A 16,610-nucleotide genomic window follows, 5' to 3' on the forward strand; every position below is an offset into this window, starting at 1 on the left:
TCCATAGGCCAATGTGTACTCAGGACAATGACGGGGAAGAGGGTGGTGCAATGCCAGTTGGGGGCTGGGCAAGGGGAGACTGTGCACCTCACTACTCACTCAAACACTCAGGAGAGCTCAGCTTTTCCTTTCTGCCCACCCTTGGCTAAAGCTGAGGATAAAGGAGGGCCTCTGAGGGCTGGAGGGATCGCTCTGCGGTTAAGAGCACTGACTGCTCTTCCAGAGGTTCTGAGTTCAATTCCCAGCAACCACATGGTGGCTCACAACCATCTGTAATGGGATCTGATGCTCTCTTCTGGTGTGTCTGAAGACAGCTACAGTGTGTACTCTGGACTGGGTGTAAATAGGAAACCATTCCAACAGTGGTTCTGGGAGCTTGGGTGAAGTCTCAGGGCTGTGGGCTGCTGTCTGGATGAACTTACACTGTCAGGAAACAAGTGGAGCTAAGTCCGCCCCCGTTGGCTATGTATGTATGTATGTATGTATGTATGTATGTATGTATGTATGTACGTACGTATGTATATATATTCACTGAAGCCCCTGCAAGCCTTTAGTTGGGTTTGGGGTTGAGGACTGAACTTAGAGCCTCCAACGAGCTCTACCACTGAGCTACATTCCGAACGCCAGGAAACGTAACTTGAAACTACCCTGTCTCGCTTCTCCAGTTCCTGGAGAATCCGAAATCTGATGGTGCTGACCACATCGACCTCTAACAGTATCCCTAACAGAAGTGTTAATGATGCCACTTTCCCCTACAAGGAAGAGTAAGGTGAGAGAAGACCAATCAACTTGGGTGTTTCAAAGGGATGCTTTTCCTCCACTCCGCCCGTGGGAGGCGCAAGGGGCTCGGGCTAGAGCCTGGAGTAGGGCACAGGCTGGGCAGGGACGGGGCTGGCGAGGGTAAGTGCCTGACATCGCCTTCCCCCTCCTGGAGACTCAGGGCTTCTGGACTGGGTGGGGCCTCCCACCGACCCCGGTCTGTCCACTCGCTTGGCCTGGGGAGGGCGTGGTCTAGGACTCCGCCCCCTTCCGCGGGCTCAAAATGCGCGGCGTCCGCGGAGGCGGGGTCAGAGCGCAGCGGCGGATCCCAGCGCGGCTCCTGGAGGCCGCCAGGCAGCCGCCCAGCCGGGCATTCAGGTACCGGCGTCCGCGAGGGGGTTCCTGGGCTGCATCCTACGGGGTCCCATGGACTGCTGAGGCGCTGGGGAGGGTGTGGGCGGTCGTGGAGTGTGCCAGATTCACTCGGCTGGCTCGGGCCGCAGCCTCCGCCCCCGCCTTCCTGCGGCGAAGTGGGGCTGATTGGCGCCTGCGCCACTGTGTGCGGTGGGGACGCAGCCAAGCGCGCGGGGCTGGGGCGGGAGACGAAGGGAAACAGAGTCACGTTGGCAAGGGAACATCGTGCGTGGGTGGCACTACTTTCTCTGGTTTCCAGAAAGGATCCCCTCTCTAGCCATGCGTAAGGGACATGACCCCCGTCGCTCTCCACAGGGCCAGTACCCCAGTTTTTCTTTTCCCCTTGCAGAGCCCAGGGGTCCCGCCCTGGCCACCAGCAGCCCCGACCTGTCCCAAAATGGCTAGGACCTGCTCCAGCGTCCTCCTTCCCCACCCCTCCCCCTCATATCCCAAGCCCCTAAAGTGCTCCCTCCTCGGGCTCTCCACAGTGTCAGCTTACACGCCTTATATAGTCCGAGCAGGCTCCAGCGGCGGCCTGCCTGCCGGGACCCGGGGAAGGAGGGGGAGCTGGCCCCTGACTCACCCCGCCGCCCTCCTGAGATTCCAGGTTAGCTTGGGCAAAGCAGTGCCAATTAACCCTACAGCCAACCCCTGGAAGAGAAAAGAAATTGAGCTTGATGAGGACTCTTCTCACCCTCCCAGTGGCAGCGGGCAGGGTGGGGAACCAACTTGCCTGTTGTCTGCTAGAGGTCGGCCTGCCAGGAGCCCAGCCAAGCCAGACGAGATACCTGCCTCCCAGTGCCTGTGTGTGCTTAGCGTCCGCCCGTGCCTTCTTGGTACCTGGCCAACACTAGTGCCCAGATCTGGACCTGCCTGCCAATTTGCAGTGCAGACACTTTTCTCTTCTTTCCTCACAGGAGCAGGTACCATGGATTCCTTCAAGGTAGTGCTGGAGGGACCTGCCCCTTGGGGCTTCCGTCTGCAAGGGGGCAAGGACTTCAACGTGCCCCTCTCCATCTCTCGGGTGAGCCTTGGATGGGGGAACAAACTCCCTAAGGGTTCTTGGGTGCTCAGGTTTCGAGCAGATCATGGTGGGAAACCACAGGAGCAAGCTAGGACCAAAAGGACAGGAGTGCCCAGATCCAAACAGACACTACAGAGACTCCCAACAGGGTGCTCCCAGTTTCCCCACTTTGGCATGGTATTTGATGCTATTCCACCCGTGGCCGCCCACCTATGAGTGCCAAGGGGGAGATCCCTTCAGTACTGGAGACTGATGACTCCGAGAAGTGTCTTAGTTGGAAGAGCAGCGAGTGGAGCCAGGTCCCCAGCTGGATGTAACTTTAATTTCACTGCTATTCAAGGGATAGCAGTTGTCATGTTTCACCAAGTGATAGAATTTGGAGGTGTGGAGGAGCACGTTCAGCAGGTCCACAGCAGAGCAAGGGTTTGAACTGAGGCACAAAACGGACGGCTTGTACTCTCTGTATGTGTAAGGACAGGGAACTCTTGCCGCCACCCTGTTTGAGGGCTGAGTCTCAGTCAGCTGGTGTAGCGGGCTGTCGTGACCTTTGACCCTGAGCAGAGGTGTAGCAAGGCGGGCCTGTAGGATTCTCGGTCCCATTCCTCAGTCCACCCTGGTGGGGAGGGTGGAGCTGGGAGCTGACTCCTCCCTGTGGCAGGGGGGATTGCCTTATAAGCCCAAGAATGCAGCCCCAGCTGGGATGGCCAGTATTGGCTAGTCAAGAAAGCCCAAAAGGATTGGCCTAGGTCTAGGCCCCTCACCTGGCCCTCCGTCATTGGTGTCAGTAGGACTCAGAGCAAACTTTGTGCCCAGAGTGGGTGAAGCCAGCCTTCTAGCTTGGTATCTACAACTAGCCTGGGGGATGAAAAGGGGGGCAGGGACTTCCTGCCCTGACATCCGCTTGCCTAGAGAGGCCCACCCAGCCACAGTGTAGGCTGTTGGCAGGCAGCTGTTGCCCAGGGCAAGCCCAGCCCAAATGGGCCTGAGAATTTCCAGGCACTACTCAGCCTGAAAGGGGTATCAAGGCTGTTTCTCTCTGGGAGCCAGACATGGTGGTCAGGGCGGGCAGGCATGCATGCTGGCTGTGTTCTTCCCAGGATACTTCTCTGGAATTGCCTTGGAATCTGCTCCAACCAGCAGGATGACTAAGGGCTGTGGACCCTTCCCCCACACATTCAGCCTACATTTCCCCTCTGGGAAAGTGCTGGCCAGTGTGCTGTAGGTCTCAGTTTCTTCACTGGTCATGAAGGCCTTGCAGATGTTGCTGGTTTGGGGGTACTCTGGCCCCTGCTGGCCCCTGGGCTCCTTTGTCAGAGGCCTTAACATGTGGGTGGGGCCGCCCACTGAGCCCTGCCCTGGAGTGAGTTAGGCCCTGATGGGTGGGGTGGTCTTTTCTAAATTGGACCAGCCCGCTATCCCTCCCCTGACCCCAGAGTGGAGGGAGGAAGGAGGGGCTAGGGCTGGCTGAGGGCCCAGGCCTGGAAGATGAGGTAATGTCTGGGATTTGGGGGTTGGGCTGCTCAGTGGAGCTCCCAGGCTGACTCACCCACACCCATAATACTGTCCAGCCCCCTGGCTTTTCCCCTCCTTAATCTCACTAACCTCTCTTTTCCAAAATGGTCCTCCCCATGGTGCTCCTCTCTCCAACTCTGACGGACGGCTTACCCCTCACATGCTTCTGCCCTGTGCACCCCATAAAAGAGATAGTTCCTTTACAGGGAGCCTGTCGCTCCTCCTCACAGGACCCCCACCTTGGTCTTGCCCCACGTCTCTCAGGAAGTAGGAAGGAGTGGCTAAACCAGGTTTCCATTGGTGACTCACCAAGCCTGTGACTAAGTCATTTCCCCTTTAGAGTGTCACTTCCCTGTCCCCATTATAAGGGGCTGGTCGCAGTGAAATAAAGGTGAGAGGGTGCATGCAGACCCCAAACTTAGCCATGGAATGAGGGGGTGTCTTTTCGGACACTGTCTACCCTTGAGCTGTCAGTCCTTCTGCCTAGCCTGCCAGTGTTGGCATTACAAGTATACCTTGCCTGGCACCCCAGAGTCTTTTTTTTTTTCTTCCCCCGAATTTGATTTAATTAACTAGTTTTATTAGTTTTTGAGGCAGGGTCTCTCTGTGTAGTCTTGGCTGTTCTGGAATTCACTATGCAGACCAGGCTGGCTTCCAACTCACAGAAATCCACCTGCCTCTGCTTCTGCCTCCGCAGTGCTGGGTGTATGCCACCACAGCTAGCTATCCCAGCATCGTGATTGGGTGCGCTTGACCCCTCTCTTGTGCCCTATTGTAGTGGAGCCTCCCAGTCAGGACCAAATCCTGGCTGCACCTCTTGCTGGCTGGGTGACTGGGTTCAGGTGTTTGGCAGGTCTGGTTTTTGGTTTTTTTTTTTTCTGAGCGTGAGCAGGGTGTATCCCTAGATCCCCTGCAAGTGTGTTGGAAGATGTTACGTCAGTCCTAGGTGTTCTGTGAGTTGCTATTCTTACCGTGTGCTAGCAGGTAAAGAGGGCTCTGACTCACCAGCTCTCTCCTCTGCTAACCTCCCCTTCAGGCACAAAATAAAGCTGTCGAGTCCAGCTCCCCCTTCTGTCCTAGAGTTGGCAGTCTCTGCGGGAGGTCCCTCTGTCCCTGGCACCTCTAGAACCTCTCGTCTTCTGTCTGTCTGCTTCAGTACACATTGATTAGCTCACCCGAGGAGCCTCCTGGGCCCTTGGGCGTCCTACGCCCTGCTTCTCCTACTACCTGCTAAGTGTAAATGCTCTGCGTGGTACCAGATGGTCCAGTGGCCCTGCGGTTTCAGACCTGTGGAGAACCACCATGCCCCCAATCCTTTTGGCTTTGAGTTGGGAATTTCTGGTTCGTGTGGCAAATAGGGGAACATAGTAGGCCTGGTGGAATGACGGCCACCAGAACTGGCTGATTGCTGGTAAGCAGTGAGCCTTGGTCACCAAAAGTAAAAAATTAAGATAAAAATAAAGGAATGTGGAGCCCTGCGAGCGAAAGGGTGTGGGGTGGGGATCAGGGGTTGGCCTTGATGTGGGGGTGGGGAGCGGTAGCAGTTCCCAGATAGGAGATGGGACACTTCACAGGATATAGGTGACCCCAATCAACCCTGTTAGGCCTTCATAGCCCAGTTTCAGCAACACAGGTAGGTGGCTGTCTGGGGAGGGCAATCTGGTGGGTCAAACAGCCTCTAGAGAGACCTCAGAAAACACAGCTGTCAAGGCTGTGGTCCTAGCCTGCAGGTATGGGCTCTAGCCTGAAGGTGGCTGTTTATCAGCAGTGTCTGGACCGTGAGGGAGCTTGTGCAGCTTGGGTGTGCACCCCTGGGCCTCTGACCATTCCTTTCCACAGCTCACTCCTGGAGGCAAGGCCGCACAGGCCGGTGTGGCCGTGGGAGACTGGGTACTGAGTATCGACGGTGAGAACGCCGGAAGCCTCACACACATTGAAGCCCAGAACAAGATCCGTGCCTGTGGGGAGCGCCTCAGCCTGGGTCTTAGCAGGTACAGGTGCTGATAGGCCCAAGGGGTGAGCACAGCCTCTGGTCTCACTTACAGGCCATGACCACTTTTCTCTCCTTCTCCAGAGCCCAGCCTGCTCAGAGCAAACCACAGAAGGTAGGTTATACCAGAGATACCCTGGCTGAGAAAGGGAGGGACTTGGATTGGGCTGGCCTGCTCTCCGTGGCCCAGCCTTGGCTAAGAACAGAGGGCAGATGCCAGAACAGGCAGGGTCTGGGGAACGGGAGAGTGGAGCTAGGAGCTGCCGCACGGTCCGGGCTCCTCACGTGCCTGCCTGTCTGTCTGCCTGCTTCTTCCCATAAGCCTGTGCTGTGTGCGCCTACCCGCCCTCGGTCCCCCTGACCCAGAGTGGGTTGAATTCATCACTTCCAAATGGGCCCCTTGAATTCACAGTCACCCCTTCATCTTAGCCTCTGGCCAGATGTGTAAGAGTGGGGCCGGACCTGTCACTGTTCTTGGTGGTGGTGACAACTCCGCTCCCACCTTGGCCCCCACTCCCACCCACCCTGCCCGGCTCTGTCTCTGCCCAGGCCCTGACCCCTCCCGCCGACCCCCCGAGGTACACTTTTGCACCAAGCGCCTCCCTCAACAAGACGGCCCGGCCCTTCGGGGCACCCCCACCTACTGACAGCGCCCTGTCGCAGAATGGGTATGTCAGCCCCTGCCCACTCACTCCTGCCTCTTGTGCACAGGTCTAGTCCTTTCGCAAGCGCACACACAAGCTGCCCGCTACTGCTCAGTCTGTGCCGGACCCCAGCCCCTTAACCGTGTGGCAGCAATCCCTGGCAGCTGGGTGGGGCTTCAGGAAGAGAGCCCTGCCCAAGGCTGATGCTCTTCCACAGGCTCTGCCCTCCTGGGCAGCCTGGGGTTGGGGTGTGGTGTTGGACCTGCCAAGTCTCACACACTCATTGCTACCTTGCCTCCCTGTCCACTGCTCTGATTTCCCCCCACCCGTCTTTCTTCTCCTGTGTCTGTCCCTTTATTTGTCTATCTGTCTATTTCCTTCGCAGGTGCAGACCCCTGACAAGTCAGTGAGCCCCCTCTTCCTGTCACTTTTCTCCCTTTTGGCACTCTGGGTGGTGGCGCCTCCCTGCCCTGCCTGTCCTCCTGCCCACTCTGATTTACCCACCCACCCAGCCAAGCCCTTTGCCTTACCCCCCTTCTTCCCCCACCCCCACCCCGCCTCTCAGCTGTCACCGTAACCCATGCACATCACATCCTGGGAGGGGCAGCCCCTGGTGCCCACAGAACCAGGGGTTCTGAGCTCTACCCTTCCATAGACAGCTGCTCAGACAGCTGGTCCCTGATGCCAGCAAGCAGCGGCTGATGGAGAATACTGAAGACTGGCGCCCGCGGCCAGGGACAGGCCAGTCCCGTTCCTTCCGCATCCTTGCTCACCTCACGGGCACAGAGTTCAGTAAGTGCTGGCCTGGGTCTGGGCGGACTCTCCTGGTCTTAGCCTGGGCCTGACCTTGCCAGGACTCAAGGCTGGGGTAGCCTTCATTTCTCTTGGTCAATGCCTGCCTCTGTCCTCTCAGTGCAAGACCCGGATGAGGAATTCATGAAGAAGTCAAGGTAAAAGCTTGGGCGCTTTCCCTAACCTCCCGATTCTTCCTTTCCGGCCACCAGTCCTTGTCTACTCCTGGCCATCCCCTGCCAGAGCTCTCTTCTGTCCCTTCCTCATTTCCTTCCCTCCTTCCTCCCTTCCGTCTCTCCTTCCTTTCACTTCCTCCTCCTCTCTCTCTCTCTCTGCCCCTCAGGGAAAAGTATGTCCTGGAGCTACAGAGCCCACGCTATACACGTCTCCGGGACTGGCACCACCAGCGCTCTGCCCACGTGCTCAACGTGCAGTCCTAGCCTGGCCCTGCTCAGCCTGCTGCCCTCTGCTTTCTTCTCTCTTACTCCCTCCCAGGGCACCCCACGGGTGCCTCCAGCTCTCACCTACTGCTTTCACAGCCCTGGCCTGAACCTCCTGCTGGCCTGGTCCCGGCAGCCCGTCTGGCACAGGGCCTGGCTTCGTCTGACACTGCCTTCCTTCTTGGCCCTGTGGTACTGCTGTCTGCCAGGTCTGCGCTGCCTTGAGCGTGGGAATAAACATTCTCAGTCCTGCTTCCTTTGCCTCTGTCTCCCATCTTTTGGGTCTGGTTATGTTTTGGGTTTGGGATGCTAAATGGTTTAGACTTGGTATGGGTCCTGCAGCCTGCTTCTTGGTGGGAGGGAGTACCTAACCAAGATGCAGGGTGGCTCTGCCTTACCCATGGTTCTCCTGGATAAGGAGACCCAAGGCTTGCCCTAGGAGAAGGAGCACACTCTGCTTCCACACTCTACACAGCAGCCCAGATAGCTGTACCCTTCATAGGGGGGAGCACCCCTTCCTACCTCTAGCCCAGAGGGACCTAGAATACATCCCAGCAGTTCTTGATGCATTTAAGCATCACCCAAGGGGGCAGCACAGCTGAACTTAGGGGGTGGGACCATGCCCAAAGCCTCAGCCAGGCAGGGCCTTGAATGGCAGATCTTACAGCCAGGTGCCCAGGACAGAAGCCCCAGCCCCAGCCTCAACCATACCCCAGGAATCCTGGCCTGGTAAGACACTGGGCTTGGGGCTGAAGAAGGGTGGGTAGCCTCCATGGACATAGGGGTGGTGGGCTTTTAAGGCTACCCTGGGTTCTACCCTCTGCCCTTTGGGCTTCCTGAGTACCCCTCTGGATCTACTTTCTTTGGCTGTCAGGCCCCACCACCCCCAGCCCCACCAGCCGCCCACCCTGGGCCGTAGATCCTGCATTTGCTGAGCGCTATGCCCCAGACAAAACCAGCACAGTGCTGACCCGACACAGCCAGCCAGCCACACCTACGCCTCTGCAGAACCGCACCTCCATAGTTCAGGCTGCAGCTGGAGGGGGCACAGGAGGAGGCAGCAACAATGGCAAGACGCCTGTATGCCACCAGTGCCACAAGATCATCCGGTGAGTATTCCTTTCTAATGCTGATCTTTCCTGCCCTGTAACCTGACCCTGTCGTGTCTCATGTACCTATCCTACCTTTGCTGCTGCTCTAAGAGAGTTAAGGATTTGGTCTGGATCCTCAGATCTTTTTAAATTTTCGTGGTTTTGTATGTGGGTGTTTCAGTTGGATGTGTGTCTGTGCACCACTTGCATGCCTGGTGCCCACAGACACTGAGCAGGGGGTTGGATTCCCCTGGAATCAGATGGCATTTAGATGGCTGTGAGCCTTCGTGTGGGTGCTGGGAATCAAACCTGAGTCCTGCAGAAGAGCAGCCAGTGCTCTCAGCTGCTGAACCATCTCTGCAGCCCCCAATCCTCAGGTTCTTAATCTTGCACTTCCCACCACGCTCACACCCGGCTGTAGCAGGGGAAGCATGAAGGTGCTAGCAGCACCCTGAAGCAGTGTCTGTCGCTTCGCCGGCTCTCTGAATAAAGAAGGGCCTCCCTCTCTGCTGCTTCCTCCTCGGGCTTGCTCTCTGCCGAGCCTCTGCTCTCAGAACCGATAGGCCACACGTACCTCCCTCTGTACACTGCTTACTGGAACCCAGCCAAGTCACACAGCCCCCTCAGAGTCAGATTCCAGAGCCTTCCTAGTTGTTGGTCCTGTCCCTGGCCTGCTTGTTCTGCCCTCAGCTCTCAGGCAGAGAGGATTTGTAAAGCATCCCCTCCTTCTGACACCCCTGTTTAATCTCAGGCCTGCAGATGTCTGCTTAGGCCAAATGGAACAGGCAGTCAGGACTGGGCATTCATCAGGGTCTCATCATTTCTTCATCTTCACACTGGGCAGTAGTCCCCCAGGGGTGTCTTGGTAGACTCAAGCCATCAGCTTCCACCCAAACCAAGGTGCCTCTGTCATCAAGAGCGAGTATACGTTTGCCCCATCTTGCTTACATGAACAAGCAGCTCCTGTGAGAACAAGGGTCTTCTGAAGGGAGGAAACACCGCTCCTGTCTTCCTCCTGGAGCCCCTACCTCACTTGCATGCATTCCCTCTCCCTGCAGCGGCCGATACCTGGTAGCACTGGGCCACGCGTACCATCCTGAGGAATTTGTGTGCAGCCAGTGTGGGAAGGTCCTGGAAGAGGGTGGCTTCTTCGAGGAGAAGGGAGCTATCTTTTGCCCCTCCTGCTATGATGTGCGCTATGCACCCAGCTGTGCCAAATGCAAGAAGAAGATCACTGGAGTGAGTGGGGCTGGCAGGTGGGCAGGAGATGCAGGTGGGCAGGAGATGCAGGTGGGCAAGAGGTACAGGTGGGCAGGAGATGCAGGTGGGCAAGAGGGTGGAAGAGAGAGGTGAGCAGGTGGCAGGAGATGCAGGTGGGCAGGAGATGCAGGTGGGCAGGAGATGCAGGTGGGCAGGAGATGCAGGTGGGCAGGAGATGCAGGTGGGCAGAGGGGCAGAGGGCAAGGGAGAAAGTGAAATGTTAGCAGTGTTGAGCACTGTTGAGCAGCTGTTAGATGTGCAGTTCTCAGCAGGAATCCCCAGACTCCTAAACAGCCTAACAGCAGAGAGTGTAGCTCAGTGGTAGAGCACCTGTGTCACACGCACAAGGCCCTAGTTCTGTTTCTGGCAGCCTCATCAGGCACAGTGGCGTTGACTTCTAATCCCAGCACTCAGAAAGCAGAGGCAAGAGGATCATGACCGACAGCCCAGCCTAGGCTACGTAGTGAGACTGCCTAAAAAAAGCGGAAACATTCTATCAATGGCTTCACTTTATATCAGGCAGGATACTTTTCTTTTTTTTCAGTTCTTCTAGATGGGGTTTCTCTGTGTAGCCCTGGCTGTCCTGAAACTCGCTCTGTAGACCAGGCTGGCCTTGAACTCACAGAGATCCTCCTGCCTCTGCCCTCTAAGTCCCGGGATTAAAGGTGTACACCATTCCCGCCCCGCCAGCCAGGATATCTTAAAAGATCAGCTACTTGTTTATATTTTTATTTATTTTACCTGTATCAACTGTTTGGCCTGCACATGTGTATGTGCACCACATTCACACGACTGGTACTCTCAGAGGTCACAGGACACTGTCCTCTGGAATCACAGATGGCTGTGACTTACCGCGCGAGTGCTAGAAATGAAGCTCAGGTCCTCTTAACAACTGAGCCGCCATCTTCCCAGCCTAAAATACCAAACTCTTATTCAAAAAAAAAGCTTAAGCACAGGAAAGGAGCCAGCTTCAGGGACTGGAGGTGCTGACTCCAGATGCCTCTGAGCCTTGGCTCCGTGATCTCCTGAGTTTGCCTGTTTTTACCTTTTGTCGGTTTGGCCTTCCTTCAGTCACAGCATGCTTTCCTCTGGAAACCGGCAAGAGCAGTGCCACTCTGCCTGTGAGGTTCCATTTCCCCCGGTTAGCTCCATAGGAGAGAAAACACCTCAGTCCCACTCGACACCCAGCCGTCCCAGCACTGATGCTCATTGGCTTGGCTTGAGTCACGTAATCATTCCTGAAAGTTCCATGTGTCTGATTGGATGAGGCTGGGGTATGCCCTCCCCGGTAGCTGTCAGGAAGGTGACTCTCCATCCTGTCAAACATTGACAGGTGGCTTTGAGCTCCAACTGAACCAGTGAGCAGGGACGAATGGTGACCTCAAATAAAAGCAGAACGGCAGTACCCTCAGAAGGGAAGTGGTCAAGAGAGGGTTGCACCCACTGGGTCTGCATTTGGCTGCCATGACAGTGGAGACATGGCCAGTAGAAACAGGCTTTCTTATTTCAGACAGAAGGGTTCCCGAGCTAGAATGGGACTCCAGGGTGGCCCAGCAGGAGAGGGAAGGGGCAAACAGCATCCTTAGATGGGTAATGTAGACTGAGGTCCATCCCAGTCCTTACGTTATAAGGTTTTGCATTTGAACCCAAAAGATATAAACTACATTATTGTCTAGAACTGCAGTTCACCCACCACAGGCTCATGGGAAGAAGAGAAGCCCAGTGTGCTTGTCACCCTAGCTGGCCATGGGGGAACTGGTTCCAGGACCCCACAGATACTGGCGCCCACGTTCCTTATACAGAGTGGTATTATAGTCGCATGTAACCTCTGCATATCCTCTGTGCCTCAGCCGTCTCTAGATCATTTAGAATCCCAGTCACATATAGTTAACTGTTGCCCTGGGTCATTCATGGATAATGACCAGAACAGGAAGTCAACCTCTGTTCAATAGAGACACAATTTCTTCCCAAGCATTGCTGATTCATGGTTGATCAAAGCCACAGATGACGGGCCTGAGAGTTCTGAGGGCCACTTGTACTTTAGCTCAGAAGTCGAGGTTGCAGCTGCCAGTGGTAGCAGAAGGCTGTCTAAAATGCCACAAACAGCCAGTCCAGTGTCTACTGCTTCTAGCATGCAAAGCCGAGACTCTGGAAGATAACCTGAGATAGCCTGACAGTACTCGTGGATGGCAAAGGTGGAAACCCAAAGTAAAACATGGATGCAAATATGTTCTCTCAGAGGCTAAACACAGAGCATAACACCAGGTTTTCTCTGCACAGCTGGGCTTGAGGCTGTATCTGTGTATGTAGCAGGAGTTCATACGGGCAGACAGGTCTAAGGTCTAGCCTGTGACCTACAGGCTTGGGGAGATGGGGACACAGAACAGATTAAGTTTGACAACCTGGGTGGGTTTCTATTGTACACAATGGGCACTAAGGCCCAGAAAGTGGGGGGGGGGGAGTGTCTGTGTGTCTGTTTCTGTCTGTCTGTCTGTCTGTCTGTCTGTCTGTGGTAAGACTATAAAGTTGAGCCCAGGCCCACCTCTTCCCTAACTTGAACTCTGGATACATAGGCAAGGCTGTTAGGTGTGGCCAGAGTCCACAATGTGACTCCTGGTTTAGTGAGAAGGGGAGAGAACTCTTTTAGCAGCTTCATGCAAAGGTGGGCAGCCTGGGACTGGATAGCAGGTAGCTTCCTTCATTTTGTTGCCCAGACATTCTCAATATGTGTTCTTAGTCTAGGGTGACTCTTGAGCCTTGCCCAAGATGTCTGCATTCCAGCTAGCCCTAAGCCATAAAGAGGAAGAGGAGACAGGTGGCACCCATCTTTAAAGGGTGATGTCACTTAGCTCTTCTGCTTCCATCTTGCTGATCAGAACCCACTTGTTACCCACACCTAGCTGCAAGGGAGGCGGGGACGTATAGCCTTTATGTTGGGTAGCCACATACCTAGCAAAGATGGATTTCATCAGGTACCTGAAAGGAAAAAACTCACTTCCCAGGGATAAAAGTCTGCCCTCACCACTCTTCCAGGTGTTTCTAGTAAGGGGCCTTTCTGCCCAAAAGTCCCTTGAAAATACTCCCTGCTTCTGGCTCCATTTTGTCAGTAAGCTCTGGGCCCTCTACCACAGTACCTTTGCATAGGCCTAGCCTCTCTTACCACCACTCCTCCTCAGCTGAGACTCAGCTATCACTTCCTCAAGAAACTCTTCAACCTCTTTTTTCTTTCTTTCTTTCTTTCTTTCTCTCTTTCTTTCTTTCTTTATTTATTATAAGTACACTGTAGCTGTCAGACACACCAGAAGGGGGCATCATTCTTTTTTTTTTAATTGTGTGTGCATACTTGAATGAATGTGAGTATCTACGGAAACCAGACGAGTGTGTCAGACACCCTGGAGCTGGAGTTACAGGTTGCCAGAAATGGGTGCTAGATATTGAACTCTGATCTCCTTCCAAATTATACATCCATCCCTCCAGTCCCAGGAATACCCTTCTACTGTATTCATTCATTCATTCATTCATTCATCTCCCCCCCCCCTTTATTGTATTCATTCTCTCCCTCACTTTTGTTGAGACAGGGTTTCTCTGTGTAGCCCTGGCTCTCCTGGAACTCACTGTATAGACCAGGCTGACCTCGAACTCAGAGATTTACCTCTGCCTCTCAGTGCACTACCACCGTGCCCCACACCTCAATACCCCCCTTTCCCATGAGGCCTCCCCACAATTCACTTACCCACCGTATCCTCATCCTCTGACCCATCTTGTTTCTCTGGGTGTGGACGCTGTGAGCCAAGAGCAGGTCTGTTTGATTTAAGCGCTGTGCCCATTGTAGAAGGTGGTCAGTAAACACTTGAACAGGTGCACGGAAGTGGCCTTAATAGGAAGGCAAACACACACACGAGGGAATTCCCTCAGAGAAGGATGCATGCAGAAGAGCGGTCCGTGCCCCAGGTAGCACTTGAGGAAGGTTAAGACAGAGGAGTTAGGAGCTGAAGGCTGGTCGGATGAGCTTCAAGGAGCTGCTCTTGGGGTTGTGGGGGAGGGGAATGACATCCAGGTTCATCCCAGAGCTAGGATGCCCCCCAAGATTATGTTTGGCATGGCCACGCTTGTCTTCTGAGTCAGTAGCATGTTTTACAAATCCAAACTAGGTGTAGCTGGATGGTTCAGGGCTTACCTAGCGTCTATGAGGTGTCACCAGCACCAGGAAAAACAAAAGGTTTCAACCTAAGTATTCTAGTCATTTGGAGTGAACCTGTAATCCTCAAGTGAGGCAGGCTCCACTTGGGCCCACCGAATACCCCACCTGGGTCCCTGACTGCAAACCTGGGCTATTTTGGAAACGGCCCAGGATTGGAGTACTAGAGTCCTAAGATAGGTAGTTAGGCTTTACAAGAGGATAAGGCTGTTGCCAGGTGCCCCATACAGTCTCCAGCCCTGGTGACCTTTATGAGTTCCAGGAATGGCTGTTTTTCCCTGGGGAGAGGTCATCTCCTGAACCTCTGCTTCCTCCAGTAGAGCCAGATCCACCGAGGACCCACAGCGGGCTAGGCACTGTTGGAATAGATCCATTCATAGAGCAGTGGACGCTTCATGTCTCCTACATCTAGGAAGGATTGGAGGTGGGGAGGGGAGGGAGACGTGGCTTAAAGTAGTCACTGGTGGGGCTGGGGATTTAGCTCAGTGGTAGAGCGCTTACCTAGGAAGCGCAAGGCCCTGGGTTCGGTCCCCAGCTCCGAAAAAAAAAGAAAAAAGAAGAAAAAAAAAAAGTAGTCACTGGTGTCAGAGTGGGCCCTGTGGAGAAAGTGACAATTATACAGACACTTAAGCCTTAAGGTTGAGAAGATCTATCTGGGTGAGCAGAGAGCACACGGGTGTGAACATGTGAGCGATGGTGGGTGGAGGTGTGGGGGAGAACAGGGCAGACTGCTGGGTCCTGCACAGGCCTTTTAAAGACACGACCTTCATAAGTTACGTGGGCCAAGTTTGAACTCTACCCTGCAGGCTTTTAAGCTGTCACCTGGCCAGATGCGTCTTGAAGTTGGACCCTTCGATACTTACTGATTGATTAAAGGATATGGGGGAGAGAGGGAGTGTTGAGTCACGGTGGCACAGACCTGAAAAGCTCAGCAGTGGAGTGAGGAGCACCAGCATCAGGGGTTCAAAGCCAGCCAGAGCTAGAAGAGACTACCTCAAAAAAAAAAAAAAAAAAAAAAAAGAAAGAAAACAAAAGAAAGAAAAGTGGTGGGTTTTGGTCTGAGCAGATGGAGAGGTCTTGACTGTTGGCTGTGGGAGGAGCAGGTCTGAGAAGGGAAGTCTTGGAGACCTGATGCTAAGGAACTTGTGGTTGCCCATGCAGCTCTGGGATCTGTGCATATGGAGATGGAATGTTTTACAGCAGTTGGGGGGGGCGTGCCAGCCTTCCCCTGTTCTCAGGGACGGGATGGGCTGAACCCGACTGTGGCCTCTTCCAGGAGATCATGCATGCGCTGAAGATGACCTGGCATGTTCCCTGCTTCACCTGTGCAGCCTGCAAAACCCCTATCCGCAACAGGGCTTTCTACATGGAGGAGGGGGCTCCCTACTGCGAGCGAGGTGAGGCGGGGCCTAGAGAAGGCAGAAGGACTGGAGGGGGGGACTGGGCGGGGCGGTGGGGGCGCCTGCGGGTGCAGACCCTTTTTTCTGTCCCTGTTACCAGATTACGAGAAGATGTTTGGCACAAAGTGTCGCGGCTGTGACTTCAAGATCGATGCCGGGGACCGTTTCCTGGAAGCCCTGGGTTTCAGCTGGCATGATACGTGTTTTGTTTGCGCAGTAAGCACCTCCCTCCTCTCCCCCTCCCACTCTGTGTCCCCTGTTCCTTACCACCCCATACCTGTACCACTGCCTGTGGGATATCAGAGAGCTTGGGGAAGGGCTCTCCTCCACCCTCCCCAGCCTCGTGCGACTGGACCGTCTTTGTCCTCAGATATGTCAAATCAACTTGGAAGGAAAGACCTTCTACTCCAAGAAGGACAAGCCCCTGTGCAAGAGCCATGCCTTCTCCCACGTATGAGCACCTCCTCACACTACTGCCACCCTACTCTGCCAGAAGGGTGATAAAATGAGAGAGCTCTCTCTCCCTCGACCTTTCTGGGTGGGGCTGGCAGCCATTGTCCTAGCCTTGGCTCCTGGCCAGATCCTGGGGCTCCCTCCTCACAGTCCCCTTTCCCACACTTCCTCCACCACCACCACCGTCACTCACAGGTGCTAGCCTCCTAGCCCCAGTTCACTCTGGTGTCACAATAAACCTGTATGTAGCTGTGTGCTGTGCGCCTCCCCGTTCGCATCAGGAATAGTGGGACTTGAGGTAGGAGGAGGATGCGGGTTTAAAATGTCATCCTTGGGGCTAAGCTTTTTCATCCTGGGGCTGTGGAAGCTTCATGATCACTGGGAAGAGTATACTGTGGACCCCATGCCTGGGGCTTACTGCCCAGGGATGTGAAGGAAGCCACTAGTAGGAGTTGTGGGTGGAGGGAGGACATGGCTGCCAGGTGAGACACCTGCTGCCTTCCACCACCCGCCACCTAGAGAAGTAGAGTGGAAAGAGGGTCACACTGGGAGGAGGGCACCCGGAGTGCTGGGCTCAAGCCTAGATGGGGATCTGGAATATCCGGGGGACAGTGTGGACACAGAGGTGCCAGG

At 54.9% G+C, this 16,610-nt stretch overlaps 1 protein-coding gene across 13 annotated transcripts; it reads left to right on the forward strand.

Annotated features, from left to right (window-relative positions):
- Positions 1 to 877: 877 nt before the first annotated feature.
- Positions 878 to 16,231, forward strand: Pdlim7 (PDZ and LIM domain 7). Of its 13 annotated transcripts, none has more exons than XM_039095428.2 (14): positions 878 to 1,137; positions 2,091 to 2,197; positions 5,549 to 5,700; positions 5,784 to 5,814; positions 6,249 to 6,367; positions 6,729 to 6,749; positions 6,999 to 7,135; positions 7,257 to 7,293; positions 8,243 to 8,304; positions 8,450 to 8,684; positions 9,725 to 9,905; positions 15,401 to 15,521; positions 15,625 to 15,740; positions 15,895 to 16,231. In XM_039095428.2, the coding sequence occupies exons 2-14, from the start codon at positions 2,102 to 2,104 to the stop codon at positions 15,979 to 15,981; spliced, it is 1,395 nt and encodes a 464-aa protein (XP_038951356.1). In that variant the 5' UTR covers positions 878 to 1,137; positions 2,091 to 2,101; the 3' UTR covers positions 15,982 to 16,231. The 13 variants fall into 13 exon arrangements, 12 of the variants coding, with proteins under 12 accessions (XP_038951356.1, XP_006253672.3, XP_063132192.1 ...); XM_063276123.1 differs by lacking the exon at positions 878 to 1,137 and adding an exon at positions 1,654 to 1,780; XR_005495240.2 differs by lacking the exon at positions 15,895 to 16,231 and having other exon boundaries at positions 9,725 to 9,922.
- Positions 16,232 to 16,610: the final 379 nt, after the last annotated feature.

This window comes from Rattus norvegicus, chromosome 17 (genome assembly GCF_036323735.1).
Source record: "Rattus norvegicus strain BN/NHsdMcwi chromosome 17, GRCr8, whole genome shotgun sequence".
Classification (NCBI taxonomy): Eukaryota; Metazoa; Chordata; class Mammalia; order Rodentia; family Muridae; genus Rattus; species Rattus norvegicus.

Coding starts and splice junctions, on each gene's coding strand:
- Pdlim7 (XM_039095428.2), top strand. CDS start 2,102: ATGGATTCCTTCAAGGTAGTGCTGGAGGGACCTGCCCCTTGGGGCTTC. Junction 2,198..5,548: donor TGCCCCTCTCCATCTCTCGG/GTGAGCCTTGGA, acceptor TCCTTTCCACAG/CTCACTCCTGGAGGCAAGGC. Junction 7,294..8,242: donor GAATTCATGAAGAAGTCAAG/GTAAAAGCTTGG, acceptor CAGATCTTACAG/CCAGGTGCCCAGGACAGAAG.